General features: G+C 59.4%; 1 protein-coding gene across 3 annotated transcripts in view; it reads right to left on the bottom strand.

Annotated features, from left to right (window-relative positions):
* The window catches only part of TECPR1 (tectonin beta-propeller repeat containing 1), a 28797-nt gene extending 9661 nt beyond the window's left edge, over positions 1–19136 (bottom strand). For 2 of the 3 annotated variants that reach the window (XM_018040720.1, XM_018040722.1), the window contains exons 1-15: positions 19051–19136; positions 14116–14351; positions 13687–13869; positions 13296–13418; positions 12351–12476; positions 9227–9401; positions 9006–9106; positions 7757–7858; positions 6473–6618; positions 3515–3828; positions 3037–3182; positions 2461–2616; positions 1783–1932; positions 1536–1693; positions 570–703 (exon numbers count right to left, since the gene is read on the bottom strand). In XM_018040720.1, the coding sequence (XP_017896209.1) occupies positions 570–703; positions 1536–1693; positions 1783–1932; positions 2461–2616; positions 3037–3182; positions 3515–3828; positions 6473–6618; positions 7757–7858; positions 9006–9106; positions 9227–9401; positions 12351–12476; positions 13296–13418; positions 13687–13869; positions 14116–14340 (2239 nt within the window). In that variant the 5' untranslated portion in view covers positions 14341–14351; positions 19051–19136. The remainder of the gene's footprint in view (positions 1–569; positions 704–1535; positions 1694–1782; positions 1933–2460; positions 2617–3036; positions 3183–3514; positions 3829–6472; positions 6619–7756; positions 7859–9005; positions 9107–9226; positions 9402–12350; positions 12477–13295; positions 13419–13686; positions 13870–14115; positions 14352–19050) is intronic. The other variant, XM_018040721.1, reaches the window with a different exon arrangement.

Genomic DNA, 20018 nt, shown 5'->3' with positions numbered 1-20018 from the left:
CCAACTCCTTACTAACAAAGGTGCCTCGGACCCCTCACACGACCCCCACGAACCTGTAAGACGGGGACAGAGGGAATTCCTGCCTCACAAACAGGGATGCCATTAAGCCTGTGTAGACGTGTGTTCCAGCGGTCTCAGTAGACCACAGTTCCACAGAGTAGCCACCCTCACTGTGGGGCGTGTGGGCCAGGGCGTGAAATGTCCCGTTTCAGGGTTTGCTTCTGCCTCCATTTATCCCTGCCTCTGGGACGCAGGGAGCTCATGGGGGTTCAGCAAGCTCTCACCCCCTAAGGCACGGCCCCCTCTAAAGAGGGACTGGAATTAGGCCTGGGAATCAAGAGACTGTGGTTCTGGCAGCTGTCCTGAAACCTGCACGGTCTCCGGCTCAGCCATGGGTGCCCAGGAAGGCTTGTTGGAGGCCAGGCCTTTGTGGGCTTGCGCCGTGTGCTTTGGCCCCAGGACGTGGAGGTTGGCAGAGGTGAAGGTCACCCGTCAAACGAGCGTCAGCACGGGGGCAGGGAAGCCAGCCAGGGATTAGAGCGGGGTGGGCCCAGGGGAGCAGGGCCCACCTTCACCTTGGAAGCAGCCTCCGCCGTAGCCACCCGTGTAGACCCAGGCCGTGTGGTTGTAGCCGATGCCCCACACCACGCCCCGGCTGTTGGCTTCCACCACCCGCAGGTGGCCGCCTATCTGCCGCCAGAACCTGTAGCGTGAGGGGGGGGACGTGTCCTGCAGGTCTCTCCAGCCTCATCCCCTCCCTCTGCGGCCTGCCAGGGCTCCCGTTTGACTCAGCTTTGGTCTCCGGTGATGGACGCGACTGAGGATGAGGGAACCTGCTCGGCTTCCCCAGGGGGATTAACCAGCAAAGGGGGCCCAGAGCGGGCGCAGGAGCTGGTCAGACCTGCAGTGGGCAGGGCCTTTAGGAGTCCCTGTCCGTGGAGCTGTGTGGGTAATGGGGACAGTTGTGGGGAGCTGAGGTCGGCAACCCGAGTTCCCACACCCCAGGTCGGGGCGGGTCATGGCAGAGCAGGGTGAGCCACCGTGTGGGCGGGCACAGTCTCCTGGATGCGGGGTGTGTGGCCACCCGGGTGGCCTCCTGAGGGCGGAGGCCCTGCACTGTCAGCAGCGGGGCTTGTCTGGGCCCCGGGCACACAGGGCCACCAGGAGTGGACAAGCAGAGGGTGGGAAACATGCCTTCTCGCTACTGTGTGGGCCCAGCCTCACCCACGTGCCCCCAGTCCTCATGGGCTCTGGGTGACCGGGGGGCAGTGGCAGGACACAGTCGGAGACCTGTGTCCCGGGACTCCACTCACGCTGCCCCCCTGGGGGGCCTCACTCCACCTCGTGGCTTTAAATGCCACCTGGGGGCCACACCTGCCTCACCCCCCAGCCCCACCAGGTTCCTGATGCCCCCTTGGGGTCCTTGCACAGGCCAGGCTGGCGGGAACCCAGATCTGGGATCAGGCCAGCCCCCAGCTCCCAGCCCCCAGCCCCCAGCCCCCAGCCCCCAGGCCGGTCGGGTGCAGCCAACCCACATCTGGTCACAGGGCAGCCGGCGCTCAGGGCCCTCGAGGTCTGGACCGGGCTCGCTCACAAAGATGTCCCCCTTGCAGGTGACGGACCAGATGGCCTGCGGGGAGGGGCGGCCGTGCACCCTCCGGCTCTCGCAGCAGGACAGGTTGAGCAGGGTGAGCTGGCAAGGGGGGGAGGCGGGTCAGCGAGGCCGGGCTGGCCCCAAGACGGGGGCCCCCACCCCTGCCCAAGGGACCCCCGCCTGCTTACCCAGTCGCTCATGTCCTGCTCAGTGGCAGCGGCAAGGCGCACGGGCCACCTCTGCCGCGTTCTCTCGGGGGTGTACAGGGCGAAGGAGTGCTTGGCCTCACTGAACACGGGGACCAGCGCCGTCACCTCGTTGAGGAACACGTGGATGTACTGCATGCAGAGGGTGGGGGTCAGCGGGACCCTGGGTGGAGCCCCGGCGCCGTGGGGGGAGCAGGGACAGAGGGCCTTGGGTTCCCCAGAACGGTGGGGCTCCATGCGGGGTGGGAGGCATGGTCACTGTGGGGGCTCGCTCCTGAGCAGAAACCTGAGTGACCTTTTTGATGTTTAGAACCGGATTGATTTGGTTCAAACCCCAGCCCTGGTGGCAGGTTGACTCTGCCGCCAGGACCTGCTCCCTCCTCTGGAACTCGAGGGCCTGCACACGCTGCCCCAACTCCCCGGATGCGGCCACCAGCTCCTTTCCCTCCTGGAAGACACCTCCCCTAGACACAGCAACCCCTCCCCCCCCACCTCTCCCACCCCTCCACGAGGCGCCGCCCCCGCCCCCCACGACGCCCCGCCCCCGCCCCCACGACGCCCCGCCCCCGCCCCCACGACGCCCCGCCCCCGCCCCTCCACGACGCCCCGCCCCCGCCCCTCCACGACGCCCCGCCCCGCCCCCCACGACGCCCCGCCCACCTTCTTCTCCTCATGGACCACGTAGTAGATGAAGAGGATGCTGTCCTGAGCCCCATCGTGGCCCGTGAGCTGCTCCAGGGCTACGTGGACGTCCATCCACTTGTGGGGTTTCCAGTCACACCACCACTGCAGGGCCCCAGTCTTCACCCACACAGACTGGAGCAGAGCCGGGAGCACAGTGGGACGGAGTCACAGGCGGGCCCCAGGGGGCCCCACACTCCAGCCCCGCAGCCGGCACCCCAGGGCCACCCTGCTCCCTTCGTTGCCTCAGGGGCACTGCCCCCCCACTTCATCCTAAGGCCAAAAGTGACATCATCAGACACCCGCCCGGGGCCAGGCCCCAAGCCAGGGCGTTCTGTGAGTCTGGGGATCAGCACCTGCTACCCGCTGCACAGGGTGGGGAAACTGAGGCCCCGGGCAGTTCTGTGCCCAACGCGGGGACCCACACCAGCCAAGACGGGGCCAGGTCCTCTGGGCCAGGAGCACAGTGGGGCCGCACACAACTCTCCTCAGGGCGGGCATACAGCAGGCGCTTAATGGATGCCTGCTGGAGGAAGTGCCTCAGGCACCACGCACCTGCTCCACCGCCTGCTCGTAGTGCTGGAAGTTCTCTAGCTCCCGCTTGGTCCTTTCCGTGAGCTGCTGGAAGATCTGCTTCCGCCAGGCGGCCGTCTGGGCCGGTGTGATGGACAGCGAGAGCGTCTGCACCGAGGGGCACAGGCCTGCCAGCCAGCACAGCTTCAGGGCCGGGCGGCAGCCCAGAGCCGGCCCTTTCTTTCTGGAAGGCTAGGCTAGCATCTCTGTGAAATGTCCTGTGAGCCCCTCCCTGCCATCATTCACCCTGGTGGGGAAGCAGGTGTCCCCCAAACGTCAGCATGAGATGGCCGCCCCTGCTGGGACGGGGAAGGGAGGGGCGCCAGGCCAATGCCCTTCTTTCCGACTGCCTGACTGGTCGCGGAACGCTCCAGAAAGATGGGACTGAGCACGGTGGGGGCGCCAGGCTTGCTCCAGATCCCCCCGAGCCCCGTCTGTGGCACTGGGCAGCTGTGCTTACCTGACTGGGTGGTGAACCACTTGAGGGTGGTGTGGGCCTCCACAGCACAGCCTCCGCCAGACACCCAGGCCCACAGCGCGTGGCAGTCCGCGCTGTCAGGCTCCTCTAGGCCCAGCGGGAGGAGCGTCAGCGAGGAGAGGTCGGTGGCCTCTGGAAAGTTGGCAGTTGCATGGCTGGGCCCTTTCTTGGACTCCTTCCCATGCACCCCAGCTGGGCTGGAGGCAGGGCCAGGGACCTCCCAGGAGGTATCCGTGTCGCCGGGACCACAGGACTCAGCACTGCCCCTCACTTCGTTGCCAAAGAAGCAGCCGGCGCTGGAAGAAGGGGGCAAACCTGTGACTCACTTGAACACATACTGTGTGACCCCCTGGGCAAATCAGCCTCTCTGCCAGACAGCAATCTCTCTCCCCAGGGAGCAGGAACGCTGGGAACTTGGAAAGGTCTTACGTCACACCCGGACCAGCCAAATCAATGCATCTTGGGTGGAGATCCAGCAGCATTGTGGCTTTTTTATTGTAAAAACATGGGATGTAAAATGTACCATTTAAAATTATAAAATGCGGTGGCATTAAGTACATTTGCAGTGTTCTGGAACCACAACCAACTTCCGGAACCTTCTCATCGCCCCGGATGGAAACTCGTGTACCATTACGGAGTCACTCTGCACTCTCCTCTTTTCCCCCAGCCTCCTGGCAACCGCCCGTTCCTCTCAGTCTCCACGGGCTCGCCTGTTCCCGACACTTTATACACACGTCCTGGCCAGGCTATGGCCTTCTGTGACTGTCTGCTGTCACCTAGTGTAATGACGGCAAGGGTCATCTGTGCTGTAGCGGTGTCAGCTCTTCATCCCTTTTTGTTACACTGTTTGATACAGTTTGATCCATCCATTCTTCCACTGACAGACATTGAGTTGCTTCCATGTTTTGGCTATTTTGAGTATAAGGGGTGTGTCAGTCGCTTAGGCATATCCGACTCTTTGCGACCCCACGGGCTCTAGCCCACCAGGCTCCCCCTGTCCATGGGATTCTCCAGATGAGAACACTGGAGTGGGTTGTCATTTCCTTCTCCAGGGGATTTTCCCGACCCGGGGATCGAACCTGCATCTCCTGCATCGGCAGGCGAATTCTTTACCACTAGCAACCCCTGGGAAGCTCATCAGTGCTGCGATAAATATTCGTGAACAAATTTTTGTTTAAACGTCTGTTTCCGGTTCTTCTGGGCCTCTTTCTGGGACTGAAACTCCTGGGTCCTATGGTCCTCTGTCCTTAACCTCTTGAGGAGCTGCCACGCTGTATTCGAAGTGGCCGCATCATCACACCCCCAGCAGTGCAGGGCAGGTGGGTGCCGGTTTCTCCACATCCTGTCAACACTGATTCTATCTCTGTTTTTGATTATATCTGTTCTGGTGGGTGTGAAGTGGTATCCAACGTGTTTCATTTTGTCTTTGTAACGTGGTTTTGTTTGCGTTTCCCTCACGCCTCATGACGTTGAGCATCTTTTCCTCTGCTTGTGGGCCACTCATGTACCTACTATTCCAAAGTATCTATTTAAGTCTTTTTCCTCCCAACTTTTTATTTTTTATTTATTTGGCTGCCTTGGGTCTTAGTTGTGGCACATGGGACATTTGATCTTCATTGTGGCATGCGAACTGTTTTTAGAGATATATGTTTATGTGTCTGGCTGCGCTGGGTATTAGTCGCGGCACGGGAAATCTTCATTTTGGGATCTTTCTTTGTGTCTCATGGACTCTCTATTGTGGCACACGGGATCCTAGTTCCTCAACCAAGAAAAGAAGGGCGTTGCAGGGTAGATCCTTCACTGCGGGAGCACCAGGGAAGTCCCTCCTTGGCCCTTTTCAGTTCTTTTTATCTGTTGTTGAGTTGCAAGAGCCGTTTATATATTCTCGATAGTAGGCCTTGTCAAATATATGATTTCCAGTATTTTCTCCCATCCTTTCGAATTTTTCATTTTCTTGAAGTGTCCTTAGAGGAACAAAATTTTCTTAATGTTGATGAACTCTGAATTATCTATGTTTCCTTTAGTTTCTTGTGCTTTGGGTATCATATTTAAGAAGCCGTTAACAAACCCAAGGTCACAAAGATCTGGCATCACTGGTTTTGGACGTTCTCAGCTGATTCCAATGTGCCGACCACTTTGAGAACTACTGGCTGGAGAGCCGCAACCCACAGGTAACTGAGCAAACCCCACTGGCCGGCCTCCCGGCCCCTCTAGGCTGACAGTGCAGCCGAGTGCTGACTGCCGAGCTGGGGGAGCAGAGGGTGGAGACCAGCATCTGAGGGGGGCCTGAGCTGCAGACAGGATCGCAGGCCGTGCGGCTGGGAGGGTGAACGCAGGCAGCCCCTGTCACAGAGCAGAGGTGGCCTCGGCTGAGGTGCTGGGTCACCTGCCAGTGTTCCCCTGGCCATTGGGTAGGGCTGGGCCGCATCTCCCCTCTAACCCCGGGGAGCCCAGGGCATGGTCCCCAGAGCTGTGGCTGGGCACACCTGGGACCTTGCGAGAAAAGCAGAGCCTCGAAAACGAAGCTCTGCAGGCCGGGCGCAGGGGTCCCAGGGAGCTGGGCCTCCAGGAGTTCTGGTCTCAGTCCCAGCCTCACCTCCTGGTTAGAGACCCTGCACCTTCCTTCCTGCTCTCCTCGGACACAGGGCCTGAGCATCCCGGGAAAGGAAGCCTTTCCTCGCCCAGACCCTGAGGCTTCGAGACCAACGGCGAGCCCCGCTCCGGATGGCCCCAGGCCCCATGTGGACGGACGCCCTGGCCTCGCTGAGCTGCCCGCTTCCGCGTCCCACGTGCAGCGCTTGCCCTCGGGCCCAGCAGGACCCCGGCCCAGGAGGTGAGGAGGCCCCACGGCTGCGGGTAGCCACAGCTCGGGCCTGGCGCACTCCTGCCTCCTCCTGCCCCGCCCGCCCAGCCCGGCCCGCTAAGCCCGCCGCCTGTCACCTGAGGAGGCCGAAGGAGCTGCCGGAGAGCGAGCGGTCGCCCTCCCGGCCGGCGACGATGACCTTCCACGTCTTCCCGCTGAGCTCGCTCTGGGTGACGCCCTGACGGAAGTACAGGGCCCGGTCCATGCAGCTGATGCCCCAGACCTGCACGGAGAGGTACTGCTGGGCGGGCGGGGCAGAGCCCCCTTCCTTGTGAGGGGGTGGGGGGACCGTGTGGGGCGAGCACCCCGGGTCGAGGACACATCTCGGGGTGTGCCCAGGAAGGGCCTGGGGGCTGTGTGCCGAAGCAGAGCCCAGAGGGGCCAGGGTGGGCACGGCTCCAAGCCCCAGGGAAGCAGGAACCCCTCCCTGGCTCCACGACCTCAGGCCGACTCAGGGCTTTGGGGCACCAGGGTCCACAGAGGTGCCAGTGCTGGTGGGCGCTGCGTGGGGACGGACTCCCACCCGTGTCCCCATCCTCTGTGTGGCATTTTGTGGGAAGGAAGCTGCTCCCCAAGTGAACCCAGAGGATGCGCCTTTTCTTTTTGAATCAGCAAAATAACCTTCTTGATTCCAACCTCATTTTTAGGGGGAAGATGGCCGAGCAAGCCTCCTGCCCGCTATCTTTGGGCGCTGAGGAAGGTGGGTGCATGGGTAGCTGAGGGGCCCAGAGGACGGGCCCTGGCTCTGGGGGTGCCCGAAGGCAGAGCCGTGGCCCCAGCAGACCTTGCTGTGGAGGTCGTGGCACCTCTGTCACTTGGTCATGGCCCACGGCCTCTGTGATCAGGCCAGTGGGCACCAGCTAGCACCCACCTCGCCCCTGCCCGTGTGTGCCCAGCCCACCACGGTGGGTGAGAAGGGTGAGTGGGCACAGGAAAGGCCGCCACCCCCGCACCCCGGAAGCGCTTTTAGAGCAACGGGAAAGGAGTCACCTGCACCCTCGAGTCTTAAAAGTAGCCAGGCCTCTCTCTACGAGGAGGAGGCTGCCCTGTAGGAACCGCGCTTGTGGTGCTCGCGATGCTGGCGAGATGCCGCTGCTAGAGCTGGAAAATGTTTTGTCCTTCACCTGTGCGCAGATACCTCTTAGCACGCCTCCCAGTCTCCAGAGTGAACGCCCCGCCCAGATCCGTGCTCGTGACCACTGCTCTGGGGCTCAGCGGGAAGCGGCCCCCCAGCTGCCCTCGTGGGCCTGCAGTGTGTGCTGGCCCTAGACCCCTGCCCTAGCGGCCTCACGCGCAGGCCTGGTGGAAAGGGACAGTGGGGAGCAGGGGGCACCCGCTCTGAGGCCGCCCCCGCCACACACCTGGTCATTCAGGCCCACGTTCACCATCATCATTTCTCCAAACATCTCGATCCAGCTGGTGCCACAGGGGTTGTGAGAGTTGACGCCTCTTCGGAACCAAACCTGGGAAATCAGAAATAAACACACCTCCCTGGAGGGCCACTCAAATGGAAGGTTTTTTTTTTTTTTCTTTAAAGTCTCAGGAAAATGAGTAATTTGGTCCTTTGGTTCAGGCCACAGATGAGCACAGCACACCATTCAGAAAGGATGCCCTTGGGCCTCCCCAGTGGCTCAGTGGTGAAGAATCCCCCTGCCAATGCACAGGACACAGATGTGATTCCTGATCCGGGAGGGTGCCACCTGCCACGGAGCAATCAGGCCCGAGTGCCATGACCACTGAGCCTGTCTCCAGAGCCGCGCCTGCTGAGGCCCATGTGCTCCAGGGCCCGGGCTCTGCAACAAGGGAAAGCCCTGCAGGGGGAGGCCCGCGCGCCGCGGCTGGGGGCGACCCTGCTCCCTGCAACAACCAAGACCCAGCACAGGAAAAACAAATGGTTATTTTAAAAAAGAAGGAAAAGATGCCCTGGGACGAGAGATGGTGGAAGCAAGAAGAAAAGAGATTGTGAAAGCAACTCAAAATAAGCGTATTTCACTGGACTCGCCTCTGATAAGGTAAAAATGAGCACTTCTGGACAGGAGGGGGAGGCAGTCAGTTAGCTGAGTTTGCTTCTGGTATCTGGAATGCTATGGCCTGTTGAGGGATAGTCATTTTGGGCTTGGTACAGGGGTGCAGGCGAGGCGACGGTGGGCTCACCAAAGGGCTCGGAGATCACCAGTGGCAGCGGCAGAAAAGCGCACAGGGCTTGGCTGAGGCCAGCTGTGCTCTAAAGAGCAGAATTCTATTTGCATTCTTAACCGTTGGCAGTGCTGGGCCTGCTGCCGCGTGGCCCTTCTCTGGCCGTCCGAGCAAGGGCTCCTTCTAGCTGAGGCACAAGAGCTTCGCCTGCGGCGGCTTCTCTTGTGGCAGGGCATGGGCTTGGAGCTCGAGGGCGCAACAGCTATGGCCCACAAGCCGAGCTGCTCTGCATCACGTGGGATCTTCCTGGATCAGGGATCCAGCCTGTGGCTCCTGAATGGCAGGCGAGTTCTTTACCACCAGGCCACTAGGGGAGCCCTGAAGAGTTAAGACCACACTCACAAGGACAAAAACCCACACAACCCTCAACATTAAACTGAGCCCTCAGACCCAGCCCCAGGGACCCTGTCTTACCTTCCGGTCCTTAGTGACGGCCCAGACCACGCAGACTCCCGTGGAGACGTGCAGGATCCCATTTTCAGACGTGGGAGGCTCCACTGTGGACCAGGAACTTCCTACCCGACCCCAGGAGGAAGTGCAGGCAGCTCCCATCACTAGGAGCTCAGGGTGGGTGGGGGGTTGAAGCCAGGTGCCCCCTGCCCGCCTCTCCCAGCACAGCACGCAGAGCCGCCCACCTTTGGGGTTGTTCCTGTTGATTCCTTCCCGAACCAAGGCCTGGCCCTCCCAGAGCGTCACCCACAGCAGGTCGTGGGGCCCACAGCTGATCTGAACCGCCTCCCCGGGTGTGTCCACCAGGGACCACGACGAGCCTTCGGGGTTGTGGTGGCTGACGTTCTCTCTGTACCACACCTGGGAGGCGAGGGATACCAGCAGGGTCAGGCCAGGGCTCCATGCCGGGTCAGCTCCCAGAGTTCAGCTGTGTCTGCATCAGCCTGTGCACAGCCCAAACGCGGGGGTCTCCGGAGGACCCGGGGTCTCCAGGGGACCACCCAGATCTCCCTCACCTTGTCCCCGCTGCCACCCAGAGCCTCGCGCCAGATTAGGTGTCTCCTGCCTATGCTGGAATATGTGACACCAACACGCGGATTTTGGCGGTCCCAGGGACAGACCTCTTTCGTCAACTGCTGGACTTGTGAGAACTCCAGCCCTGGCCTGGGTGTCCTGCGCCCCCTAGTGGCCAAATGCTCTCAGCACACCTGTTTCTAAGAAGCAGGGGCCTGGGTGGCTAGATAAGAAAACCCTCAAGCCTCCTTTTAAGGAATGTCTAAGCTGCAAGGAGATCAAACCAGTCGATCCTAAAAGAAATCAATCCTGAATATTCATTAGAAAGACTGATGCTGAAGCTCCAATACTTTGGCCACCTGATGCGAAGGGCCGGCTCGTTGGGAAAGACCCTGATTGAAGGCAGGAGGGGACGAGATACAGTTGGATGGCGTCACTGACTCAATGGACATGAGCTTGAGCAAGCTCCAGGAGACGGTGAAAGACAGGGAAGCCTGGTGTGCTGCAGTCCATAGGGTCGCTAAGAGTCAGACACAACTGAGTGAGTGAACAACTACAATGTTCTTTGGGCTTCCCTGGTGGCTCAGATGGTGTAAGAATCTGCCTGCAATGTAGGAGACTCGGGTTCAATCCCTGGGTCAGGAAGATCCCTTGGAGAAGGAACTGGCAACCCACTCCAGTATTCTTGCCTGGAGAATTCCATGGACAGAGGAGCCTGGTGGGTGACTCCAGTCCATGGGGTCACAAAAGAGTTAGATACGACTAGAAACACATTTCACTTCAAAATGTTCTTTGCAAGGACTGATGCTGAAGCTCCAATACTTTAGCCACATGATAAGAAGAGCCGCCTCATTGGGAAAGACCCCGATGCGGGAAAGGTTGAAGGCCAAAAGGGAAGGGATCGACAGAGGATGAGATGGCTAGATGGCATCGCTGACTCAGTGGACACGGATCTGAGCAAACTGGGAGACAGCACTGGAAGGACGGGGAAGCCCGCTGTGCTGCAGTCCAGGGGGTCCAAAGAGTCGGACAGGACTTAGCAGCTGAGTAGCAACAACAAAACGTTCTGTCCTTAACTGGATGACAGGGAGCATAATCAGGTATTTAAGATGGAACCACCTGCTTCTATTGCCCAAACTATGTGGCTCGTTTCATCTGGAGGGGATGGCATGTCTCTGTGCTCCAGGACGCCTGGGGTCCAAGGCCTTCCAACCGTGTCACCTCACCTTTTCTTTAAAAACTCTTAATTAGTGATATTTATTACTCATTAATTTTATTTATAACCTTTATGCTATCTTAGCAGAGCACCATATTTTCGAAATATGTCACATTGTCTCGCTTATGATAATGAATAACACGCTTCCAATGATTTAGTATAAACACTATTCTCCAAGGGAGAAAAGGGACACTGGAGTGGATAGGTTATAACTTTCTCACTATCGCCCACATGCGTTCCATGTAATGGGCCCTATTTGCACATGAAGTTTTGCTGGGTGCTTCTTCAGACAGTTTATCCAGTGACTAAGCCAGCGGCTGGATCCACAGCCCCCCATGCTGCAGAACCAGTCCTGGGCAGCCCCCCTCCTGCTGCCTGCTGGGTTTGACCCGACTGTCTGCCCAGCTTCACCCAAAGCCCAGGTCCTGGTTCCACCTTTAATGGACCGCGGGAGCGACACTGGGGAGCGCTGGCTCATACCCGGCATGGCTCTCAAACCTGTTCTCCCCTCTCTCTGCATCCAGGTGGCCCCGCAGTAGCACTGCGTCCGGTCCAGCTCCCCAGCACCCTTCAGTGTGGCTAAGAGAAAGCCACTATGGGGTGGCCTCGGCCTGGACCGAGCAGGACCTGGAGGCAGGCCTGATGAACGCCTGCTGGGACTGTTCCAAAACCACGCAGAGAGTTTTGGTCAGTTTGTGTTCGGAGTACTGAGGAGTCACAAAGTGTTAGACCACCTGCGCCCAGGGCCGTCTGTGTCGCTGCCCCTGCTGCTGGCAGGGGTGGGGTTCATTTCTTTGCATCACATTTCCTAGATCGCAAGCTCCCCGAGTGAAGACGCTCCTCTCCTCTCGAAACCTCCCCCCATCCACCCATCTATCCACCCATCCGAAAGCCTTGCATCCATCCATCCATCACCCACCCGTCCTAACAGCCATCCATATATCACCCACCCATCTACCCATCTATCTACCCTCCCACCCATCCATCCACCTAGTAATCCACTGTCCATTCATCCATATACCTGTCTACCAACCCATCTGCTCATCCACCCGTCCATGCTTTCATCCACGTAACTATCCATCCATTTATACACACACACCCACCTAGCCAGACCCCTCTGCATCCATCCACTTATCCACCCATCCTACCCACCCACCCTTAATATACGGGACACTCTGCTGTGTGGGAGGCACCAGAGGGCACTGGGAAGGGAGCCTAGCCTCGCTCTGAGGAGCCAAGCCTGATGCAACCCAGCCCAGGGTGGGCGCCGACCAAGGCTCCTGGTGCTCGAGGAGGGACAGGCCAGGACCAGGCACGCAGGGGAGCTCAGAGGCCTCCGGGAGGACGAGGACCCAGAGGGTCCCCAGGACAGCAGGGTCACAGGAGGGGGGACTGTGGGGCCCCCAGCGTCATGCCACCTGCTCAGAAGCCCCTGCTGCTGGGACAGGACGTGAGGAGGAGGGCCCGAGGAGCGCCCACCTTTATTCACCCAGGAGGCCGGCGAGGGCAGCCTCTCCCCCACCCGCTGTGTGGGTGGCCCGGTCCACCACCTCCCACCCGCAGCTCTGGGGCGGCCTTACCTTTCCCTGAAGGGTCACGGCCCACACGGACAGGCGGCCCACGGGCTCGTCTGTGACCTCCCACCCGCCCACAGAGAGGTCGCTGAAGGGGTCAGGCAGTTGCTGGGGGTCGTCCTCCGAAGGGATCTGCATCGAAGGGGTGGGAGGCAGGAGGCCTCAGTGCCCGTGGGCGCCTGGGACCGGGGCGGCGCTGGTCTGCTCCTGCGAGCCCCACCCCAGGTGCCCGCCAGCCCTCAGCATGCTCCCTCTGTCCTCTAGCCCGGCCCCGCTGACCCCACAGGGCGGGCAGTATCGGGTGGAGGGCCCTCTGCCGTGTCCTCCCCTCCACCGGCCCCAGGCTGGACTGCTGGCCCTGAGGGCTCATGGCGGCCCCTGCTTCGCTGTGACTCCATCCGCCATGGAGAAGGAGCTGACCCCAGGACACGGCTGTGGGCTGGGGGCTCCCATGACCCTGGCTGTTGCCGTGCTGCCTTGCTGCTCCCACCCCGGGGCCAGGCAGGCTGGGCCGGTGGCCCCACCTCGTGGCATGGGCCCTGCAGAGAGGTCGGGCAAGGGTCTGAGGCCTTCCTCTCATTCAGGGCCCCTGAGCACCCCAATCCAGGCCTCACATCCCTTGGTTGGTTTTTCTGGGTCACTGGAAAAATACAAGGGCCTGAGTGGCTCCCACATGGGGTGGGGTGGGGTGGGGGGCTGGGGAGGAAGATGTACCCAGATCGAGTCTCAGTCCGGGACAGGGCAGTCCAGAGACCAGGGCAACGCCCTGCTGTGCTGCCCTGGGCCACAGTCCGGCCCAGCTCCCAGAGTGGCCATCCCCCAAAGGAAGGGACACAGGGTCACAGCATTCAGCACTGGACGGGGTCAAAGGCCAGGACCCGGAGGGCCACGCGGCCCTCCCCGCCTCGGGCCTGCTGTCTACGTGCCCCCTGGTCCTGCAGGTCCCCAGACCTTGGCCCAGGTATCCTGAGACTTGTATCTCCTGTACCGGATCCACCTCCGGCGCCGCACACAGGAATTCCACTTCTTGTCCCTTGTGTAGGTGGCAGGGAAGTCGATGGCATACGTCCACCCCTGAAACATCAAGGTGGGGGTGGGGGGCCTCTGGAAGTTTCCCGGGGAAGGACAGGAAAGAGCCGGGGAAGGGGGAACGGGACGGAAGAGGGGCGGGGAGGCAGCTCGTGGCCTGAAGCGTCACCCTGTGGGCCCCATCCAGCAAGCAGGGGGCGCGTGGGGCCCAGGCTGAGGTCCGACGCCACGGGGCGCTGGGGGCAGCACTGAGGGGACGGGGCAGCACTGAGGGGATGGGGCAGCCCCACCGGCGAGGCCCGAGCTCACCTACCCCTTTCTCCGTGGGCTCCCCTCCAAAATTCTCGTCCACGTACCAGTCCGACTCCCACGACCAGTGTGGCGAGGGCAGCGCCACCCCATCCAGCGGCCGGTGCTGGAGCCCACTCACGTCACTCCACGGCCAGCGGTCACTCGGCAGGAGCGTCTCACAGAAGCCGCCCATGGGGTTCCAGCGCTGCAGGCCGGAGGCAGAGACTGGCCTCAGGCCCGGGCGGCTTGGGGCACAGCCGTCGCGAGCTCCTGGAACCCGCCCCAGAGCCTGTGCAGACCCGGCCAGTGGCCTGGTGAGGACAGGACAGGGTTGCAGGCTGCAGCGGCTACACGGCCTGATCTCAGCAGAATGAAGGCAACAGGCGGGAACAGGCCAGGCATCGGGGGTGCAGGGCCGTCTCCCAGCGACCCTGCCACCCCTCGGACCCACCTGATTCTCATAGGCCTCCTCCTGGCAGCGGATGGGGACGTCGCTGGCACCCACGAGCACGTACACCTGGTGGTCACAGGCAATGCCCCAGCAGCAGTCCCTGGCCGCGCTGACCCGCTTGAACTCCAGCTGGGCGTCCCTGCACGGCTCCCATTGGTGCCCGGCCGTGGACAGCGTGAACACCCTGCCGAACAGGTCCACCGCCCACAGTGCCGAGCTGGGCATGGCCCTGGGGGCTGCGGGGAGAGAGGCAGGAGGGTGAGGTCTGTAGGCACGGCCGCTTCGGACCCTGGCCCTGGGGACCACCTGGCGAGGCAGGGAAATCCAAGGTGACACTCTCTTGCTGCAGGGGGCTGAGCACCCTCCCCACCCCCCAGCAAAGCAGGGGGAGAGCCCAGCTTCAGTCCAGGTTCCTTTTCTGTTCTTTGCCTTTTCTCCCTCTCAGGGTAAGGATTTTTTTTTTTCTCCAAATATACAAAAAAGTCCAGAGAAAAAAAAATATACCATCCAAATACCTACTGCCCCCAGTTTAATGAACAGTGTTATCATTCAGTCACAATTTGGATCTTCCTTGTCTAAAGAATAAATGACAGGTTGCAGATCTAATGAATCCTTGAGAGGCCACCTCAGAGGCCCCACCCTCTGGTGCACAGGGTCCCCCTCACGCTGGCGGGGCCCCTCTTGATCCCTCTTCTTTGGGTTTGGTAGGGGCGTCCCCATAGGCCTAGCACCGCAGCCAGAGTCCCGTGTGGTCCTGTAGGAGCCCCTTGACTGAGAGGGTGGCAGGGATGGCAGGTGCCTGTCTTCACCCGCCTTCGGCGGCCACCTCCCCTGACCCCCTCCTCCTGCCGCTCTCTGCTGCTGTTCTTCTCTCGTCTCCCCTTCTGCTGCATGGAGGGTGTGTAGGCCCAGGCCTGAGCTCTGACGCTGACACCGGCAGAGCCCCGCGGGGCTTCTGGGCACAAGGCCTTCCTGTGTCCTCCGTTTCTTTGACTGCAGAGGATGGCCTTCATCCAGCCACCATGACCTTCCCTGAGTTCCAAGGGGCAAATTCAAGCAGTTGGTAATTAGGGAAGGAAGGGACTGCAAGACCAGGGAGAGACAGTCCAGAGCAGCCTTGGGGCAAGGCCCTGGTTCCCCATCACACACCACAGTACCTTTAAGCTACCCTGCAGACATGGAAACCCCCTCCAGGTGGGAGAAGTTAATGATTAAGCATAGTACGCTTCCCACAAGCATGCAGACCCCAGGCCATTGGACCCGAAGGTTGATGACGCTGAAGGCTGATGATGGTGGTGCTGACCTTACCACCAACCCATCAGCTTGTCCATGAGCTTACCACACCCTCTTTGGACAATTACTGCAAAACTTCTCACTATGTTCCCCACACAGGGACACACGTACTTGAGGGCATTTAGCCTGCTGTGGTCCCCTTTGCCTGGCAGAGCGGTAAAGCTGTCCTTTTTCCCTTCACCCGGAACTCTGTTGTTGCTCAGTTGCTAAGTTGTGTCTGACTCTGCGACCCCTGGAGTGCACCATGCCAGGATCCTCTGTCCTCCACTATTTCCCGGAGTTTGCTCCAGTTTATGTCCACTGAGTTGGACGTGAACCTCTCTAACCATCTTAACCTCTGCCACCCTCTTCTCCGTTTGCCTTCAGTCTTTCCCAGCATCAGGGTCTGTCTCCGAGATCCAGTGTGGCACTGGTGTACAGAGAAGCTGAGCTTTCAGCATTACCACTGACCGCCTCCCGCCCCCCAACCCTGGGGCTGACGGGGCTGCTGCTCCCTGCAGCTTGACTCCTGGAGCCACGTCAAGGCCACGTGGCCAGACCTACGGCAGCAAAACAGAGCAGCTGGAGGAGGGCAGTGGGGGGTCACAGCGAGCAGCTCTGCCCGATGGAGCAGCCCCCACACCCAAGACCGTGCAGCGCCGCAAAAGGAGGGCACAGCTTGTCTGACTTGGAAGCCGGAGCGACCAGAAGACGGAGCCTGGGCGCCTCACAGCTGGAGCCAGGCTGTTCTGCTCGAGACACCGGGGGCACAGACAGCGTGACAGCTGGAATGGCAACGCGGGTGACGGAGCGCCTCTGAAAACAGGAGCAACTGCTGTGAGCAACTAGGCTCGTTTGGAACAAAGTGTGTCTTACAAACGTGGAGAAGAGAGTGTGGGCTGCAAGGAAGTGACTAAAGGGTAAAGAATAGGAAGTCAGGAAGTGGAGCAGACGCCAAACTTTGGAAAACACCCAGGACAGGCAGTGGCGACAGGAAGAATGGAGAAGTGTGACGTCCAGGTCAAACACACGGGAAGTCAGGACGCCAGCTTTCTGAAGCCATTTGAAAACTGGCAACCTCATCTGGGTGCCTGAGCTGGGATTCCTGGGATAGTGGTGGCACATCCAGATGCCTTCTGCTCTTCCCTGGTCAAGCCTGAGGGTCCACTCTCCCCCTGAAGCATTTATACTGTGACTCAAGAGTCCCAGAGTCACACTGGACCCAGACTGTGGGAATTTGGGTCCTGGCCCCACTACCTTCTAGCATGACCGAGAGTCCACTGACTAACCTCTCTGTGCCTCAATCTCCTAATCTGGAAAAGGCAGAGTAGAGGACTGACCTACTTATGTAGTTGTTGTGAGACCTGAAAGAGGTAACATAGGCACAGAGTTATACCAGAGTGCTCAGCACCCAGCAGGAACTCCACGAGTGTTACTGAAATCATTTTACTTCTTGGCATTTACTCTCCCAGACTGCCAATCTTCTCTCTCTTAAAAACAAACAAACAAAAAATCAACGCCCTTTCTGGTCAGTCAGAGTCCTTGACCTCCTCGTTTCCTCTGCATCTCCCAGCGCCCTGCACAAAGTGAGTGTTTATTCAAAGTTACAGAAAATCATTGCCACCTACATTCACTGACTCCCTGAGCGAAGGTGGAAATACAGTTCCAGGGAAGCCAAATGTCACAAATACTCCAGGTTAAAAGTAAGGTCCTAGGTCACGCTCCCCTGGTGGCTCAGTGGTAAAGAATCCGCCTGCCAACGCAGGAGACACAGGTTTGATCCCTGGGTTGGGAAGATCCCCTAGAGAAGGAAATGGCAACCCACTCCAGTAGTCTTGCCTGGGAAAGCCCATGGACAGAGGAGCCTGGAGGGCTCCTAGAGTCAGACACAACTTAGCGACTACACAACAACACAAAGCTTCTAATAGGTGGATAGGTATGCGATAAGGCAAGTATGTTAAGCTGTCAATAGTAGAATCTAGGCGGAAGGTGAGTATGTGGGTGCTTAGTGTATAATTCTTTCAATTTGACTATGTTTGACAATCCTCTTCATAAGTTGTTGGGGAAAAGTAAGAGTTTTACATAGGGGAAGGAAGTATGTCAGTTCCCATGGTGATTTGTTTTTAATTAAAAAAAAAAGTTTTATTATTAGGCTGCGCCAGGTCTTAACTGCAGCACATGGGATCTTTAGTTGCAGCATGTGGGATGTGGTAGCATGGAGTCTTAGCCTTTGGGCCACCAGGGGAGTCCCCCATGGTGACATTTTTAATGTGAACCCAGTCTTCAAAGACATTTCTTGGCTCACTGTACAAGTAACCAGTGAGGTCAGGCCCAGTCTGCATCTTGAGCTCAATGAATGATGATGTTGAACTTAAATACACTTTCCTTCAGAGAAATGACTAAGTGGTCATTTCCAAACAGACATAATTGAGCCTTCTGGGCAGCTAACAGAAGACTCACCTGGGGGTGATGTTTGTAAACTCCTTCTGGAGTGGAAAATCCTCACTTCCCAGCTAAAGATGATAGGAGTTAGCCATCCTTGGTTAGTCCCACCCCTTTGGCCAAGATGTGGTCTCAATTTCTCATGAGCCAGTTTCTGGCTGTGAGGTGATGGGGTAACACATCTAGGGACATTGGGTCACTGGGTCAGAGGACTCTTGAATGGGAGGTTGAAGCGTTCAGTTCCACAATTCTGGGATTTCTTTGTTTTGTAGAAGTGAAGAGGTAGAGGCAACATCTCCCAAGAAAGTGACCTCCGATTCACCAAGAAACTCTGCGCGGTGAATTCCAGTTGGTGCCTCAGTCATTCTACTCAGAAGACTTGCTGGCCACCCTCAGAACCATCTGCCTTTCTGCGTGGTTAATTAACAGATTCCTTCAGAGAAGTGGACGTACCCAAGGGAAGGTGGGGGTGGAGAGAGTAGGCTGGGGTGTGGGACAGAGTCCCAAAGGAGAGCCTGAAGCATTAACTTCCCAGTCGCCTTAGGGCTGCTTCCTGCAACGTTTGCTGCCTTTTTTTTTTCCCCCTTTTTATCACACCCTGTCACACCCATCCCCTGTACAGAGAAAACCCTTTGCTACTAAAGCGGCTCACTGCCTGCCTGACAATTGTGAGGGCTGCTGGGAGGCGATGTCAGGGTCAAAGAGGTGGGAGAAAACAGAAGGACATGCAAGACAGTTGAGCCCTTCCTGAGGAGCTGGGTCCATCCTCTCCCACATTTGGCAGCTCAGAAAATAACCCCCGGCTCTCTGATCTGGGCGGTCAGCCTGGTTTCACTCTGCTTCCCAGTGGTGGGGCGACAGGTGGGCCCCTTGCCCGGCCACCAGTAGCATCTCAGCGCCGGCCCTGGCCATCTGCCTGAGCTAATCCTAGGACAAGCAGCTTTGCTGTCATAACTGCCCACAGGAGGGGAGGAGGGTTCGATCCTCTCCACCCTCCAGCCACTTCCCAAGTCATTCCAGGGCAGATGCTGGTTGGGGTGTCATGTTGCTGGGGGGGAGGGGGGCGGGGGCGCTGCGCCCGCGGGTGTGCAGCAAAGAGCACCAGCACAGCCCCTTCCCCACTCCGCACGCGTGGGAAAAACGCAGTTGCTGCCTCAGCCGCCCCAACCTGCAGGAGTGACCGAGGCGCCCGTCCCCCCTCCCGGCCGCCGCTGCACTCACCTGCGGGAGAGGGGCACCGCGCGGGCGGGGTCGCAGCGATTGCTGCTCGGCGGCTGGAGAGCGGCCCGGCCCTCCCGCGAGGCGGAGGAGACTGTGGGCAGGAAGCGGCAGCCAGACCCGCGCCCATTGGTCAGCTTTGCAGTGACGCAGAAGACCGCAGGCGCGCTATTGGCTGCGGCCTACTGCGTCCTCAGCCGGCCTCGGGGTCTCGGCGGGGTCGCGCGCCCGCCCACTTCCGGGGTCTGACTGAAGTGCAGCGAAGCCGCGGTGGTTCCGCCCGCTTTTCGTGTTCCCGGGGCCGAGGCGGCCCCGCACACGGTCCACAGACCCCCGGGACCTGGCCGGTCGCCTCCTAAGGCCGCCGGCCGCCCCCAGGGTCTACCCATTGGAGCAGGCGGTGTATTCTCAGGGCCTCAGGCGAGGAGCGGGGCAGGGTCGGGAGGCGCCTGGGTGCACAGCCGTGCAGGGACTGGAGGAGCAGGCGGGGGTGGTGGCGCGAGCCGGCTTGTGGGCGCTTGGAATCAGGCACCGAAACAGGTGTCCAGGTGGTTTCCACCTAAGCGAAACGTCGCCTTGCCTACACAGAAAGCTTCAACCTTCTCGGGAGAAATCCCAGGAACAGGTGATTTTGTGAGTACAACATGGTGTGGTAGCAATAACAAGTCACCGTTTTGTTCAGGTTCTGTGCTGCCAGTGTTTAACTACCCTCGAAGATCTACTGCGAGGTAGCTTTATGTAGCAATGCCAACACGTGAGTGCTTGATGGGTGCCAGGCTCCGGTGTAAGTGCTGTACGTGGGCCTTCTCAATTCATCTCTCCAACAACCCAGAGAGGTAGGAGATGATTTTTTTCCCCAAAGTTGGGCTGGAGAAAGAAAAACGAAAGCAGAAGAGGAGATGCGATTGAGGAAAGGCCAGACACAGCCAGACACAGAGGCTGAAGCAGTATCAGTTGGACCTTGCTTCTCT

Source organism: Capra hircus, chromosome 25 (genome assembly GCF_001704415.2).
Source record: "Capra hircus breed San Clemente chromosome 25, ASM170441v1, whole genome shotgun sequence".
Taxonomy (NCBI): domain Eukaryota; kingdom Metazoa; phylum Chordata; class Mammalia; order Artiodactyla; family Bovidae; genus Capra; species Capra hircus.
The sequence above is the reverse complement of the archived record's forward strand: the minus strand, read 5'-3'. Positions and strand labels throughout refer to the sequence as shown.